Below are 14,701 nucleotides of genomic sequence, written 5' to 3' on the forward strand. Positions count from 1 at the left end.
CTTGGGCGGTCAGGCGGATCAGCCACCAATGATTGATTGTCAGTCAGTTTGACCGGCGCGCATTGGCCTGGCTAAGGGATTCTAAGAGGATGCAGGTGAGGGAGGGGGTGTATCAGCATCTTTATCCATTCTGGAGGAATCCGATGAACTATTCAGCGCTTTCTCACAGATGTCCAGCAGTAGGGACGGGCAGGAGAGCTGGAAATCCACTGAAGATCTCCCTGCTGGTTGACCAAGCTGAGTAAAGGCGATCGACAGAAACTCTCATCACGTCTGCTGGACTCTCCTGAACAGTTCATCTCGACTAAAGGTGCAGCTCTGCAATTGCTCTCTCACGCCACTGCTTGGAGAAGAACCTCTACTAAGAGGGCGCTGTCGAGGTGGTATTTTGGTCAGCTTGTCCACACTGACCAGACGTTTTAGAAGAGGTGGAGCTGACTTCATCCTTAGACTGTGGTGAGCCCGTTTACACTGCTGGTGGATGTACAGGAGGCGGTGGTGGTGGTGGTGAGTGGGACTTTAAGAATCGTGCCCCATCGTTAGAAATGCCGCGCCAGGACACCGAATGGCGAGGGTAGCGGCCCCTGGATCAGATGAGTGTCACCGGTGTCGAGCGGGAATCGAACTCGGGTCACCAGGTTCGTTACGCAGCGTAGCGCTAAGCGTTGCGCCACCGCTCCCGACGCACGCAAAGAAGCTGCCGTGTAACCTTCACAGACTGCAGGGGGGGCCACGTGGCGTGGGCGAGTCGCACCGATGAAGGGGGGCGGGGCCTGTGCAGAAGGGGGCGGGGCAGTGAAAGGGGGAGTGGGTGGCGGGGCAGTGGGGGGGGCAGTGAAGAGGGGAGTGGGGGGCGGGGTTCGTGTTGGGTGTGAGTGAAGGGCGGGGCCGTGGAGGGGTCGAGCGAGGGGCGGGGCCGTGGAGGGGTCGAGCGAGGGGCGGGGCCGTGGAGGGTGTGAGCGAGGGGCGGAGCCGTGGAGGGGTCGAGCGAGGGGCGGGGCTGTGGAGGGTGTGAGCGAGGGGCGGGGCCGTGGAGGGGTCGAGCGAGGGGCGGGGCCGTGGAGGGGTCGAGCGAGGGGCGGGGCCGTGGAGGGGGCGAGCGAGGGGCGGGGCCGTGGAGGGGTCGAGCGAGGGGCGGGGCTGTGGAGGGTGTGAGCGAGGGGCGGGGCCGTGGAGGGGGTGAGCGAGGGGCGGGGCCGTGGAGGGGGCGAGCGAGGGGCGGGGCGGTGGAGGGTGTGAGCGAGGGGCGGGGCCGTGGAGGGGGTGAGCGAGGGGCGGGGCGGTGGAGGGTGTGAGCGAGGGGCGGGGCCGTGGAGGGGGTGAGCGAGGGGCGGGGCTGTGGAGGGGTCGAGGGGCGGGGCCGTGGAGGGGGCGAGCGAGGGGCGGGGCTGTGGAGGGGTCGAGGGGCGGGGCCGTGGAGGGGGCGAGCGAGAGGCGGGGCTGTGGAGGGGATGAGCGAGGGGCGGGCCGTGGAGGGGGCGAGCGAGGGGCGGGGCTGTGGAGGGGATGAGCGAGGGGCGGGGCTGTGGAGTGGTCGAGCGAGGGGCGGGGCCGTGGAGGGGGCGAGCAAGGGGCGGGGCCATGAGGGTGTGAGCGAGGGGCGGGGCCGTGGAGGGAGTGCGGGGCGGGGCCATGGAGGGTGTGAGCGAGGGGCGGGGCTGTGGAGGGGGCGAGCGGGTGGCGGGGGCCGCTGCTGCTGCTGATCAACTTCCCAGTGACGCGAGGTCGCGGCGAGCGGAGTTCTCGCGCTCCCCATGAACCCAGCAGCAGCCGCAGTAGCAGCAGCAGCTGTAGCAGCAGCAGCCGGCCCAACTGCAGTTGCAGGAGTCGTACACGAAGCAGCCGCAGCTGCGTGAATAGCAGCAGAGCAGCAGCGGCCTGGAGGCGCCGAGGCCTGAGGAGTAGGCCGCGACTGTCACCCCCTCCTCCTCACACGGGCGGCTTCGCAGCTCTCAGCCGCCTCGCACGGCGCTCCGAGAGAGCTGTGGCCGACAGAACTCACAAATCCCCTCAACTCGCACAGCCTCGCACGGCGCCCGCATCCTCCTCCTCGCCACCGCCGCCCCTCAAGCCTCGCGGCGCCGCCGCCGGGGCCTGCTCCTGACCCCCCCCCCGCGCCTGGCGGCACCGCCGCTCGCTCGAGACCGCGGCCGCCGCCGCCGCGATGAGTTTCTGTCCGGACAACCCGGGGCTGGGAGCAGGTACCACGCCTCCTCTCCCCGCTCTCTCTCTCGCTGATGTCTCTCTCACTCTCTCCTCCCTCCCACCTATCGCCTTCCACTCTCCGCATCTCTCCTCCCCCCCGTCTCCCTCTCCCCCAGGCCCATCTCTCTCTCTCTCTCCCGTCCCTCCCCATCTCCTCCGTCTCTCACTTCCTCTTCTCTCCCCGGCTATTGCCTCTATCCCCCCTCCCTCTGTTACCGCTCTCTCTCTCACATCGCCTCTCTTGCTACAATTGGTCTCCCCTTTCACTCGCTCCCATCTCCCGCCGCCGTCTTCCTCCATCTCCCGGCTCTTGCCTTGAACGCCTCAACTTGACATTATATCTCTCGTGTTTATATTCACGGTGATGAAACGACAACCGGTCACCGTTTTCAAAATCCCGATACACGGTTTTCAGAGTTTAGGAACCGTTCGCCGATTCCTGTGAAAGGTCATTATGGAACGCGCTGGGTACTCCCGAGAGCTCTCGAGTGGGAGGCCCTGACGCCAGCAGTGGAGTGAGAAACTAAGCGCTTGCAGGGCTGCAACTTCACCCTTCAGCTTGGAAACGAGGGCGATGTTACCACTCAGGGCTTTAGCCCTTCGTCGGTGCGTTCATTTCTGACATTCCACAGAAATCGGTGACCAATCCCTGACTTTTGTAACCGGTCATCAATTCTGAAAACAGTTCCCGCTTTACCGATTGCATGGCCCTCTTATAGAACACACGGCTGCAGCTCCGAGCAGAGCGAATGATTCACCAGCTACATTTAGGACCTTCACTGAGCTGTTTTAGTTTCTTATTTAAACACATTTTCTGAGCGCAGACCCATAGACCCAAAGTGTCAAGTGGCCAACAACAAACAGCACTGTCAAAGTTTCAATAGATAATAATTAACGCATTTCTTGAATTGATTACGGTTAAGAGCCATCGAAAATTGAAATGGGAGGGAATTCCCAAGTGGAGCAGCACGAGGGACGAAGCAGAAAGAGAAGTGTGACCTGAAGTGAGTGGGTTGTTGTGACCTGAAGTGAGTGGGTTGTTGTGGCCTGCAGTGAGTGGGTTGTTGTGGCCTGCAGTGAGTGGGTTGTTGTGGCCTGAAGTGAGTGGGTTGTTGTGGCCTGCAGTGAGTGGGTTGTTGTGGCCTGCAGTGAGTGGGTTGTTGTGGCCTGAAGTGAGTGGGTTGTTGTGGCCTGAAGTGAGTGGGTTGTTGTGGCCTGCAGTGAGTGGGTTGTTGTGACCTGCAGTGAGTGGGTTGTTGTGATCTGCAGTGAGTGGGTTGTTGTAGCCTGCAGTGAGTGGGTTGTTGTGGCCTGAAGTGAGTGGGTTGTTGTGGCCTGCAGTGAGTGGGTTGTTGTGATCTGCAGTGAGTGGGTTGTTGTGGCCTGAAGTGAGTGGGTTGTTGTGGCCTGCAGTGAGTGGGTTGTTGTGGCCTGCAGTGAGTGGGTTGTTGTGGCCTGCAGTGAGTGGGTTGTTGTGGCCTGCAGTGAGTGGGTTGTTGTGGCCTGCAGTGAGTGGGTTGTTGTGACCTGCAGTGAGTGGGTTGTTGTGGCCTGCAGTGAGTGGGTTGTTGTGGCCTGCAGTGAGTGGGTTGTTGTGGCCTGCAGTGAGTGGGTTGTTGTGGCCTGCAGTGAGTGGGTTGTTGTGACCTGCAGTGAGTGGGTTGTTGTGGCCTGCAGTGAGTGGGTTGTTGTGGCCTGCAGTGAGTGGGTTGTTGTGGCCTGCAGTGAGTGGGTTGTTGTGACCTGCAGTGAGTGGGTTGTTGTGACCTGCAGTGAGTGGGTTGTTGTGATCTGCAGTGAGTGGGTTGTTGTGATCTGCAGTGAGTGGGTTGTTGTAGCCTGCAGTGAGTGGGTTGTTGTGGCCTGAAGTGAGTGGGTTGTTGTGGCCTGCAGTGAGTGGGTTGTTGTGATCTGCAGTGAGTGGGTTGTTGTGATCTGCAGTGAGTGGGTTGTTGTGGCCTGCAGTGAGTGGGTTGTTGTGGCCTGAAGTGAGTGGGTTGTTGTGGCCTGCAGTGAGTGGGTTGTTGTGATCTGCAGTGAGTGGGTTGTTGTGATCTGCAGTGAGTGGGTTGTTGTGGCCTGAAGTGAGTGGGTTGTTGTGGCCTGCAGTGAGTGGGTTGTTGTGGCCTGAAGTGAGTGGGTTGTTGTGGCCTGCAGTGAGTGGGTTGTTGTGGCCTGCAGTGAGTGGGTTGTTGTGATCTGCAGTGAGTGGGTTGTTGTGGCCTGCAGTGAGTGGGTTGTTGTGATCTGCAGTGAGTGGGTTGTTGTGATCTGCAGTGAGTGGGTTGTTGTGGCCTGAAGTGAGTGGGTTGTTGTGGCCTGCAGTGAGTGGGTTGTTGTGGCCTGAAGTGAGTGGGTTGTTGTGGCCTGAAGTGAGTGGGTTGTTGTGATCTGCAGTGAGTGGGTTGTTGTGGCCTGCAGTGAGTGGGTTGTTGTGGCCTGAAGTGAGTGGGTTGTTGTGATCTGCAGTGAGTGGGTTGTTGTGGCCTGCAGTGAGTGGGTTGTTGTGATCTGCAGTGAGTGGGTTGTTGTGGCCTGCAGTACAATATAATGGTTAGACAACACCAATGAGACGAAAGTCATTCTTGGTCGACTGATTCCTCAACATGGGAGAAATCGACGTGGTGGGAAACACATTTAAGCGACGTGAAACCTTAAGATTGTGCTCGCTATTCCAAGAAGCTCCTTGTGAAGTCAATGAGATGAACTAGAATATATTTAGAATACAAAAGAAGAGGGATATAGAAGCGACTGACTGCAAGTGAGTGCCTGGAGTGAATCAGTGAGTCCTGGATTGTGATATGATGTTTAACTATCGCTGTGGATTTTACCACCATATTGTTATTTTGTTTGAGTTTATGTAAAGCTCATGATTTCTCCAGATTTATAAAATGTCATGTATATTGACTAAAGCTTTTCATTCGTCTGTGTGTTTCCCCAGGCGTGTGGGGTTTGGAGATCCCAGAGCGGTCCCTCCCCCAGCTCTTCCCAGGACATTTCCACCTCCCACTGCCCCAGCAGCAGCAGCAGGTGAACATGCAGCAGCAGCCACAGCAGCAACAGCAACAGCAGCAACCACAGCAACCACAGCAGCCACAGCAGCTGCAGCTATCGGCAGAGCAGCCGGTGGCTGTGATCTCTCCACACACGGTGTCCAGTCAGCGTGCCGTCGCTGGGAAGGTCACCACGCTGCAGCTGCAGTGGACTACACTGCCGCACATACAGCAGCAGCAACAGCAGCAACAGCAGCCGCCACCTGTGCAGTTGCAGCAGCAGCAGGCACCACAGCCAACACAGCAGGTAAAGATGGCCACACTTGGTGGAGCTGAGTGGAGCGCATGGCAGCGAGAGATTGTGGTGTACGTTTTGAATGTGTTCAAGAGATCAAGATAAAGACGTTAGCGTGGCCAAAGCCGATAGACTCACAGATACGCATTTAGCTGCTCTTAACAGTATCCCATCCTCGCAGAGATCTTCCCCTTGGCCGTCAGACTCGTGGAGACCTCTCCCAGTGCCTGGTTCAGCAATTGGCCCACCCAGCACAGCCGTTTTTGCTCAGCATATCTATAATACTTAGTGACCAGTTTTCTTCTGGACACCTACATTGCTCATCAAGTCTTGCTGAAATGCCATTGAACTGATTATTTGGGGTCCAGCTCTCTGATCCATACAGATAGCACTCGCATCATATACCCTTTTCTTTACACTCAAGACTGATCTCTCTTCCGAAATAGCTTCCATATCACATCAAAAACTCTGATTGCTAAGCAAAATGCTTTTTGCCCGTCTCTCTTGACCTCCTGAATGTGCGAGTTAAATGAATGTGGTGATATGAGCATGTTGTGGGCTTGTACTGGGCAACATTGAATCAGATTTAATGGGAACAAGGATGAGAAGCATCAGATGCCTTTCATGACCTCCTTCCTAGGTTCTGGCTAAAGTGGCTCCTCGAAGTACTCATCTTGTTGGTTGACTTTTAACACCGAGTGGGTCATGATGCAGGCATTTGGGCCTCAGTGATTCGAAGTCATGGGCCAGATCTGGTCAGTAACGGTAGAAGGCTGCTCATCCTCTGTCCGGCCAGAAATCCTGGCTGATGGAAGTTTCACAGCATTCTGAGAAGCGGCAGGCTGACTCCGTCTTCAACCAACGCCCGTGAATGAGATGGCTTACCGCAGTACAGCACTGTAAGCATGAGTAGTGGTTGTGGGTTGCTGAGGAGAAGAACACTTCCTCAGCCACACCTTTTACCAGGGAAAGAGTGGCGATATGATCTCTGACCCTCAGGAGCAGGTTTGCAGATTTGTTGAACATTTCTGAGGTCTTGGGGGGGAAAAGCAACCCCTCAGCTCAGATAACATCATAGGGCAAGGTGTCCGTCAACCCTGCGAGGGCTCCAGAGCCATTTACTGAGGATTTGCAAAGAGTGATCCCAAGATTGAGAGGAGGTATAACACTGGGCAGAGATAACCTCCCAAGTAAATCGCTGGGTGGTGGTGGTGGTGATTGTGTACAGGCGGCCCTATACATCATTACAACTGCTTGGACCACAGAATGGTTTCCGCAGGATTGGAAGAATGCTTTATTTGTAAGGGGACCGCAATGATTGTAGAAAAACTTCTGGAGCATCTCCCCCAATATGCCAGGAATAGTTCTGGGAAAGATGATTTAACATCGCCTTACCGGCACTCTGAGGAGTCTTGCAGAGCCCACTGTGGTTTCAGGCCGGGATGGCCCTGCACAGATGCCATATTCCCTGTGCGTCTGCTATATAGAGGTGTAGGAAAATGTTACAGGGCCTACAGCTCTGCTTATTAAGGAGTTGGAGCCTTTTCCTGCAGCAGGGAATTCCTCTTTATTCCCTCTTGCACCTCCGATTAGCGCGGATGGCTACATACGGCATGAAAGAAGTTTAACATACATACGTCTTTTTTACCACGTTCAAGAATCTTTCCATGGCTGAACCAAGCAATTTCTATCTGGTACAGATATAATGGGTGCTTATTAATACATTGGGCATCCATATGCTGCTGATCTGGTAATTGCTGCTCACTTTGAAAAGGAATTGAAGACTACTGCTGCACCTGTAGCGTGTCACAAGTGATGCCATATCATCAGATCCAGCAAAACAAAGCACCTGCTCGGGTATTTTAAATCATTGAATCCTGCAACCGCTCAACTCCCCATAAGTGATGGGGCAGTTGTGGAGAGTGTGGAGGCGTTCCCATACCTGCGCAGTGTGCCCATGACCAGTTCCTATTCATCAGCAGAGGTTTCACTTTGAATCAGTCAAGCAGTATTCTTTGCATCGTCTGCGTAGTGTTGTGAGGAAGCTGCCTGGCCTATCGCTCAATATGAAGCTCTGGATGTTTTTGTATAGTTATGCCTTTCCTTGAAAAAAATGTGCAGATCTTTAAATGAACATCTGCGCCGACATTAAAGCTGACCTGCCTACGATCCACGCTGGGTTCGAGGGGTCTAAATAGGTGCTGTATGGGCTATACAATATCGAGCTGATTGGACTCGCTGATGACTGGTATCAGCGGTGTCAAGATTGGCCTCTGTGGTGAAGGCTCATGAAAGACGCTGTTGGACAGTTTGAATCCGTCGCCCTCCATCAATAACAGAGGGTGGAGGAGCAATGCTCACAATGTGGGGGGTGCCTAAAATGCAGTAAGTTGGTACAGTTGAGAGTACAGGTGATGCATCTGTCAGTCAATCCATAAACACCTGGGCCTATCCCATGACCTGCCTGCAAGCATTGCACACTCCGTTGCCTCAAAAGTGCATCTAGCCTCGCACAAGCGATTTCACGTCAACACCACTGGTTTGCGAATAGTCACTGTTGCATGTATGTGTCTTTGTCTCGTATTTTACTTGTGCGTTTGTAGTCATTCATTTGCTGTGTATCATTGAGTATGTGTGCGAGTGAACGTGTGTTTGTGTTGAGTGCATATGTATGTTTGTATATGAGTTATGTGTTTGCTATGTCTGAGTTGACATCCTGGACACCCTTGCAAATGAAACGTTCCATCTCGAGAGTTTTGCAAGTGAAATATTTAAATAAATATAGTAGCCAGGTTACTTGAGTTTTGCAGCAGCAATAGAGGCAGTGCTCATCTTCTGTTTACAGCCCTGAGCCAGTGGTGTGAATTCCACATTCCTATGGCAGGGGTGAATCTATCCATAGGCCAACCACTGTTGGCTTCCCTATGAAGTGATACTATTTTATTGACCAGGGAAGTATGATTGGTTGAGTCAACTCCCAACCAGGATTTGAACTCGCAACAATACCGCTTGCTCTACTGCTGAGCCACCTGGCTGACTATGTTGAGAACTGCCTCAGTGGCCAGTGCATGGACAAAAAGGCCACACTTAAATAAATGGTAATTTTTTGTTTTTGTCAGATGCAAGTTGTGCCACAGCTTGAGTGCGGGAGTGTTATGGCAACGCAGCAACCACAACCGCAACTACAGCAACAACCGCAGCAGCAGCTACAGAGAATTGACCAGGCGTTCAAGTGTGAGGGTTGCTGGAAGGAGTTGGTCTTCTCGTCCTACTTGATACAGCAACACCACCACCACCACAACCACCACCAGCAGCCGCAGCAACAGCCACAGAAGCAGCCACAGCTACAACAACAGGACGAGCAACAGCAGCAGAGCACAGTTTCTGAGAGTAAAACCGCGCGCCGCCCCCACGGAAGCAAACGCAAGAGGGTGGCCACCACCAAGGAGGAGGAGGGTGCCAACGACGCCATCGTGGGCACGACGGGCAGCGCCACGATGGGAGAAGACGTCCTGGAGAGCGTCGTGCGCGAGACCATTGACTGCGCCGGGCTGGCGGCGTCGCAGGCCATGGAGGGCATCTCGGACGGCGGCGTCGGCGAGGACGCGACGGTGGCCGTCGGCGCCGGCGACGACCCCCTGCAGCTGCCGCTGGCGTGCGAGCGCTGCGGGAAGCGCTTCGCTCAGGCCCCGCGGCTCGCGCGGCACCGGCGCACGCACGACGCGCCGAGGCCCCACGGCTGCCCGCAGTGCGGCGCGCGCTTCAAGCAGCGGCAGCACCTGGCGGCCCACGCGCGGCTGCACACGGGCGAGCGCCCGTACGCGTGCGGGGACTGCGGGAGGCGGTTTGCGCGCGGCGCCAACGCGGCGCGGCACCGGCGCGTGCACACGGGCGAACGGCCGTACGCGTGCACGGCCTGCGGCCGCCGCTTCCGGCAGAAGCCCCACCTGGCAGCGCACACGCGGCTGCACACGGGGGAGCGGCCGTACGCGTGCGCCGCCTGCGGCCGCCGCTTTGCCAAACCCTACAGCCTCACGCGGCACCTGCGCTCGGCTGCGCATGCGCGTAGGACGCAGCAGCAGCAGGATGCACAACAGCAGCAACAGCAGCAGCAACAGCAGCAACAGCAGCAACAGCAGCAACAACAGCAGCAACAGCAGCAGCAGCAACAACAGCAGCCAACGCAGTAACCTGACAGTTTGCATGCGTTAATGTCTGTGTTAACGTTTTTGTGCATCGGTGGCAGTGATTAAGGCGCTGTACTATGAGGTGACGACCCAAGTTAGATTCCAGATCACGACCAACACCAGTGACAATTATCTGAACCGGTCCTGGACCTCCTCTAGGTCGACTCGGCCTCAAATAAGTATTTGGTGTAGTGTGTAAAACATCGTCACGAGGGAGACAAAGGCGGCTGGGCGTGGTGCTGGCCACCCACTCCATCGTGTGCTGTGCCAGCTTTCAGAGGTGCTTGCAAACAGCACTTGTCCCAAAAGTATATTGTGGATTTCTGGGGGAGCTTGGTTTGCCCATTCTCTCAGACGACCTATAGCACCTGGGTCTGTTGGCGTATGTGTAAACACCTATAAAGGACTACACATCACACAAAGGGGCAGTGTGGCCCACACCTACATATCCAATGGAATACATTCAAAGTCTTGTGGGTGTTTTCCCAGGAGTGACTCAAAAAATGATATGAATGTGAAATAAGTTGGCAAGTTCACACTTACCACGGGCCTGTAATTGACGTTAGTGGAGCTGACACAAAGCTAAATATAAGATGCCCATCTGCAGCGATGGGAGCACACGGTGAGTTGCTAAACATTCTGGAAAGTCTCTGTTATGTTACACTAAAAATACTCGCCAGGTATGATGAACTCGGGTTGTTAAAACCGTGTTTTGGTATTACCAGTCGTCACGTGAAAAAGGATGGTAAAATATTGGTTACTGCTTTTCTGCACTTATACAAATCTCTCTGGCAATGAACATAAAACACGTTTACCTTTGTTCAACTAAGAAATGAATGGAGCTGCCAGTGGTGAAATGGAATTTCCATTTAGACTTTCCAGTTGAATCCCATCTCCTGGTGCCGTAGTTGAAACAATGGGGCAGCGTAAAAGGGTACGCCGCGGTTAGTCGATCTGCAGGTCACGCGAAATGTGGGTATGCCCACTTCTTCCAAGACGTCTGAAGCATGTACCAGTACTTGCTGTTTTGTATCGCGACCTATGTAACCATGCTTGTGTCACTAAGACCTGTACAGTATACCATCTGGGCGATCATATGACACCCATGAAGTCGAGCCTAACAGTTCATTGGGCCCTTCCTGCTGAAATAAATTAAATCTTGGAGTTGACCAAATACCCCCGAGAGCTCCCCTCCATTGGAGATCCTTGCGCCAGGGCTGCACTTTTATCTTTTAACTGAGAAACGAGGGAAAGTGGACAACGTACGCTGACTGAGGCCACGGTGCAGTTTGTACATTCGCCCGTGCCAATCGGTGCTTTCACGACTGACATTCCAGTGGAAACTTTGCGGTTTGTGGCTTTCGGAACCGATTTTTGAAAACGGTTACCGGTCCGCTTTTAACACCCCGAGTACGAATTGGTGAAACATCTGAAGCAGAGCAGACATCAAAAACCTCGACGCACCTTTGCTTTGGAAGGCATTGTTACATTATACAATACGTTACCCAAATGTGGTCAATGAACTGATGTAAATGGTAATATTTTTAGTTGCAAAGTATTTTATTAAAACTTAACCTTTACATTGATATTTTTTAACATCTGTTAAGATAACTGCAAATGATGCTAAGTTACTTTTAAGCCGTGTAAATATATGCTGTATAAATGCGTCTACCTGTACGGCCACTTGATAATGCCATGCATGTCTATGGTGGTGATATGGCCTAGTGATAGCGCGCTCGCCAATTGTTGCAGAGGTTTGCGGTTCGCATGCGGCAGGCTGCCCTGGTTATTACTCCAGGTGCAATCACCATAAAACATTCTCCGCTCTGCTTCACGGTGGACATTAAAGATCCCTTGATAGCATTCAAAATTAGTAGGCCATTGTGTGCCTACTTTACAACCCAAATTTCACATGTTTTAAATCACAACGCAAATTACTCAATTGGGATGACAAATGGGCAATCGATCATCACCCCCTACTGGAAGATGAATCCCCGCTTGGAGGCTGTTGCCGAGTTACTTTATGCAGCATAGGTACAGCTTCCTGGAGTGGAGCACACATTTCCTGGAGCACCCAGCACATAGCCAACCGATTAGCAGTTGGCTACGTATCGTGCAAAAGAAGTTCCAAGTAGATACTTAGTAGAGTTCAATATATAACAATTGGGGTGATCGATGATCGAGCACTTATTCACTTCATTCGCTCACGGTAATAATCAGCCTCCTTATAGCTTTGTCGTTGCTGATTACCATGGTTACCGTTTCCGTGAATTTCACTTATTGATTCCTTCACCCGTGTTAAGGAGTCTGTCTACCTGGCTGACTGTTTTGTCTCATCCATGCTGTGTCCGACCACCACACTGCAGGAGACCTCACTTTCTACATCTACCCTTGCACTGCTCTAGTTTGGCACCCCCAACACATCTTCCCGGGTTCGTATATAATGATCTTGCTCAATGCAAGAAACAAGCTCACTCTGACCCAATACAACTTTGAAAGTGCTTTTTTTTCTGGCTGCTTGACGTTTTGGGCCTCTCGGCCTATGCTCATCACCTGTGCTTGATTATAAAATACCAGTTTGAAAAAATAGAATTCTAAATGTACTGAATCCGACTGGCTTTCAGAAGAATGAATTCTGATTGGCGTTGTCAATATCATATCCTTTTTGTATGATGTCGCTTGGAATAGGGTTTAACTAAAACGCTGATGTACAAACTTGTTAATACTATATTTCCATCTCCAAGTCTATTGTCATTCTTTATATGGTGATGTTGATGACGATGATGGTATTTATGGTGCTGTTTATTGATGGTTTTTGTGATGAATGATGGTGTTGAAGATGGTGGAAGTGGTGTTGATGATGACTAAAAGGAATGACAGACAATGTAATGCCCAAAGACGAAGTACTGTAATGGTAAGTGCAAAGCCCTTACGACTAATGTACAATGGTTTGGTCATAGATAACAGAAAACGGAATGACAGTTCATATCTTCAAACCCCTTGTACTAATATGAAAAGCCAATTATCAGGTAATTTGTTAATGTACAAAATAAAAGTGGAATGGCATGAAATGACCGCTCCTTTCCTTACGACAGGCCTGGAATACCGTAAACAAACCCCTTTAAGATGTGGGTGTGACCTCGCAACTGAAAAACGAATATACAAATCGACACCCCTTACCACTGGTTAACATGTTTAACTGCCTTGTTGGGGCGAAGAGGATGTAGTGCCTTGCACACCTGAGTGGCTGTAATGGATCGGGGCACCTGTACAAGTCAGCTACTCGGCAAGAGATGAGATTTATGAATGTTGAACTTATTTCGCACTGTACGTAGCCAACTCTGCTAATCAGAGGTGTGGAGCCAATGTGCTCCTTACAACCCACTGCGGCCAGCATGGTGAACCTTGGGACACATTGTGCTGCGGCACACCGCGTGTGAAGCCGTCCCCTCGGCCATGCGGGCCTCCTGCACAATCGGCAAATTGGTTGAGCCCTGCGGGCCTTCTGCTGCCGGGGAAGAACTAAGATGGGGCCATTTCGCGTTTAAACATTGGCGCCAAAAACGACTTACACGACGTTAAAACACTTCAAATAAACATCTCACGTCTGCAAGAGACCGCATCAAGCCACACGCCACAACCCCCCTGAAGACGGAATGGAGCAGTGGTTGTATTCCTCTCAGCCACCGCTGAAATTGCCACAGCTACACATTACGCTATCAAACCGATTAGCACGGTTGGTAATGTACGGCGCGAAAGAAGTTCAGAATACATTATCAAAATCAAGTTTACCACCAAATCTAAACATACACATTCATCACCAGTACTGTATTCAATGAATCAATTGACATTCATTTGAAGCTAAATAAACATAGAATGCTACAATTAGCAACACGTGGTTTACCAGTCTCCTACGGAGCAAGCATTGCAGAGAGCTCCTTGGTCGTGGACTGTCCAGCTGCCGTGTGCCCGTGGCCTCACGTGGACGCGTGTCTGAGGGGGACCAATCCTCGACTCACGATGCAGTTGTGGGGCCCGTCGTCCGCCGATTCCGCTCCCTCCTCCACCGCGTCGGTCGGCTCCCGTCGGGCTCCCGCCGGGCCCCCGCCGATCGAGTGATGGGGCCCCCCGCACTGGAGCCCTCTGAGGGACATGCTCGTGCTGCTGGCTCACAGCCGCACGGAGTTCACCCACACGCCCGCGCACACCACAGCTATTGCTCGCACCACGAGTGGCTATCTCGACGCGTGCGCACGCCGCGGCTCCGCGTTCACTCTCGCCGCGCGTTCTCTCACGCAGTGGCTCCACACAGGAATCGCAGACACCACGCCGATGCCCTGTACGAACTTTCATTGTCGGCGCAAACCCCGCACCGCCCGGAGGGAATATTTGGCAAGAAGAGCCCCGAGCCTACGGCTGCCCAAGTCCCCATATATTCAGACGCCCTACCACGTTCCTCGCAGCCGTCCTCACGGACGAGAGAAAACTTCACCTATCCTCCCTGCCTCGTGGCGGCACTCGCTGGTGTCACACGGATGCTGCGAGCGGCTCGAGAAGGCAGGACGCCAGGGGGTGGATCTTGGCGGCCAAGAGGTTGAAGAAAGAAGATCTGCCCTGAACGGTCCCAGGCTCCTCTTTTTATCCCCCCGACTTGAAAAGCCCAGGGTCGCGTTATCCCACACGGCCAATCGTGCGTCTTCCTGTGATTATCCCTCGCTTTTATTCCCTTACATGGAGCACTGCAGCGGTTGCTTCTGCAACCCATTGTCTATCCATCCGTACTCATTAATTTCTTACTCATCCTGGTTAATCTGGGAGGACGCCCGGCTGGCGAATACGCGCCCTCCTCGTGTGTATTCAGTCTGGGGCCAGGGGAGGTCGTGGCGCTGCGATCCCCTGACCTCATGGTCTGCTCTGCTCGCTTAATATTCCACCACAGCCCCTCCCAATGTCGTGCACGACTCATTGCGGCTGGCCCGGTGAACCTGTTTGCGTCCGAACTCAGGGGCACCGCAATGTGA

General features: G+C 53.5%; 1 protein-coding gene across 3 annotated transcripts; it reads left to right on the top strand.

Moving 5' to 3' along the window:
- Positions 1–1,705: 1,705 nt before the first annotated feature.
- On the top strand, positions 1,706–12,736 carry LOC144951577 (uncharacterized). Of its 3 annotated transcripts, none has more exons than XM_078881846.1 (3): positions 1,706–2,201; positions 5,147–5,505; positions 8,613–12,736. In XM_078881846.1, the coding sequence occupies exons 1-3, from the start codon at positions 2,165–2,167 to the stop codon at positions 9,681–9,683; spliced, it is 1,467 nt and encodes a 488-aa protein (XP_078737972.1). In that variant the 5' UTR covers positions 1,706–2,164; the 3' UTR covers positions 9,684–12,736. The 3 variants fall into 3 exon arrangements, with proteins under 3 accessions (XP_078737972.1, XP_078737974.1, XP_078737973.1); XM_078881848.1 differs by having other exon boundaries at positions 8,775–12,736; XM_078881847.1 differs by lacking the exon at positions 1,706–2,201 and adding an exon at positions 3,152–3,209.
- Positions 12,737–14,701: the final 1,965 nt, after the last annotated feature.

The sequence above is a fragment of the Lampetra fluviatilis genome, chromosome 63 (genome assembly GCF_964198595.1).
Source record: "Lampetra fluviatilis chromosome 63, kcLamFluv1.1, whole genome shotgun sequence".
NCBI classification, from domain to species: Eukaryota; Metazoa; Chordata; class Hyperoartia; order Petromyzontiformes; family Petromyzontidae; genus Lampetra; species Lampetra fluviatilis.

Excerpts from the sequence above, each read along its gene's own strand:
- LOC144951577 (XM_078881846.1), top strand. The coding sequence starts at position 2,165 with ATGAGTTTCTGTCCGGACAACCCGGGGCTGGGAGCAG. Across the intron at positions 2,202-5,146 it reads CAACCCGGGGCTGGGAGCAG|GCGTGTGGGGTTTGGAGATC; the intron begins GTACCACGCCTC and ends GTGTTTCCCCAG. Across the intron at positions 5,506-8,612 it reads CACCACAGCCAACACAGCAG|ATGCAAGTTGTGCCACAGCT; the intron begins GTAAAGATGGCC and ends TGTTTTTGTCAG.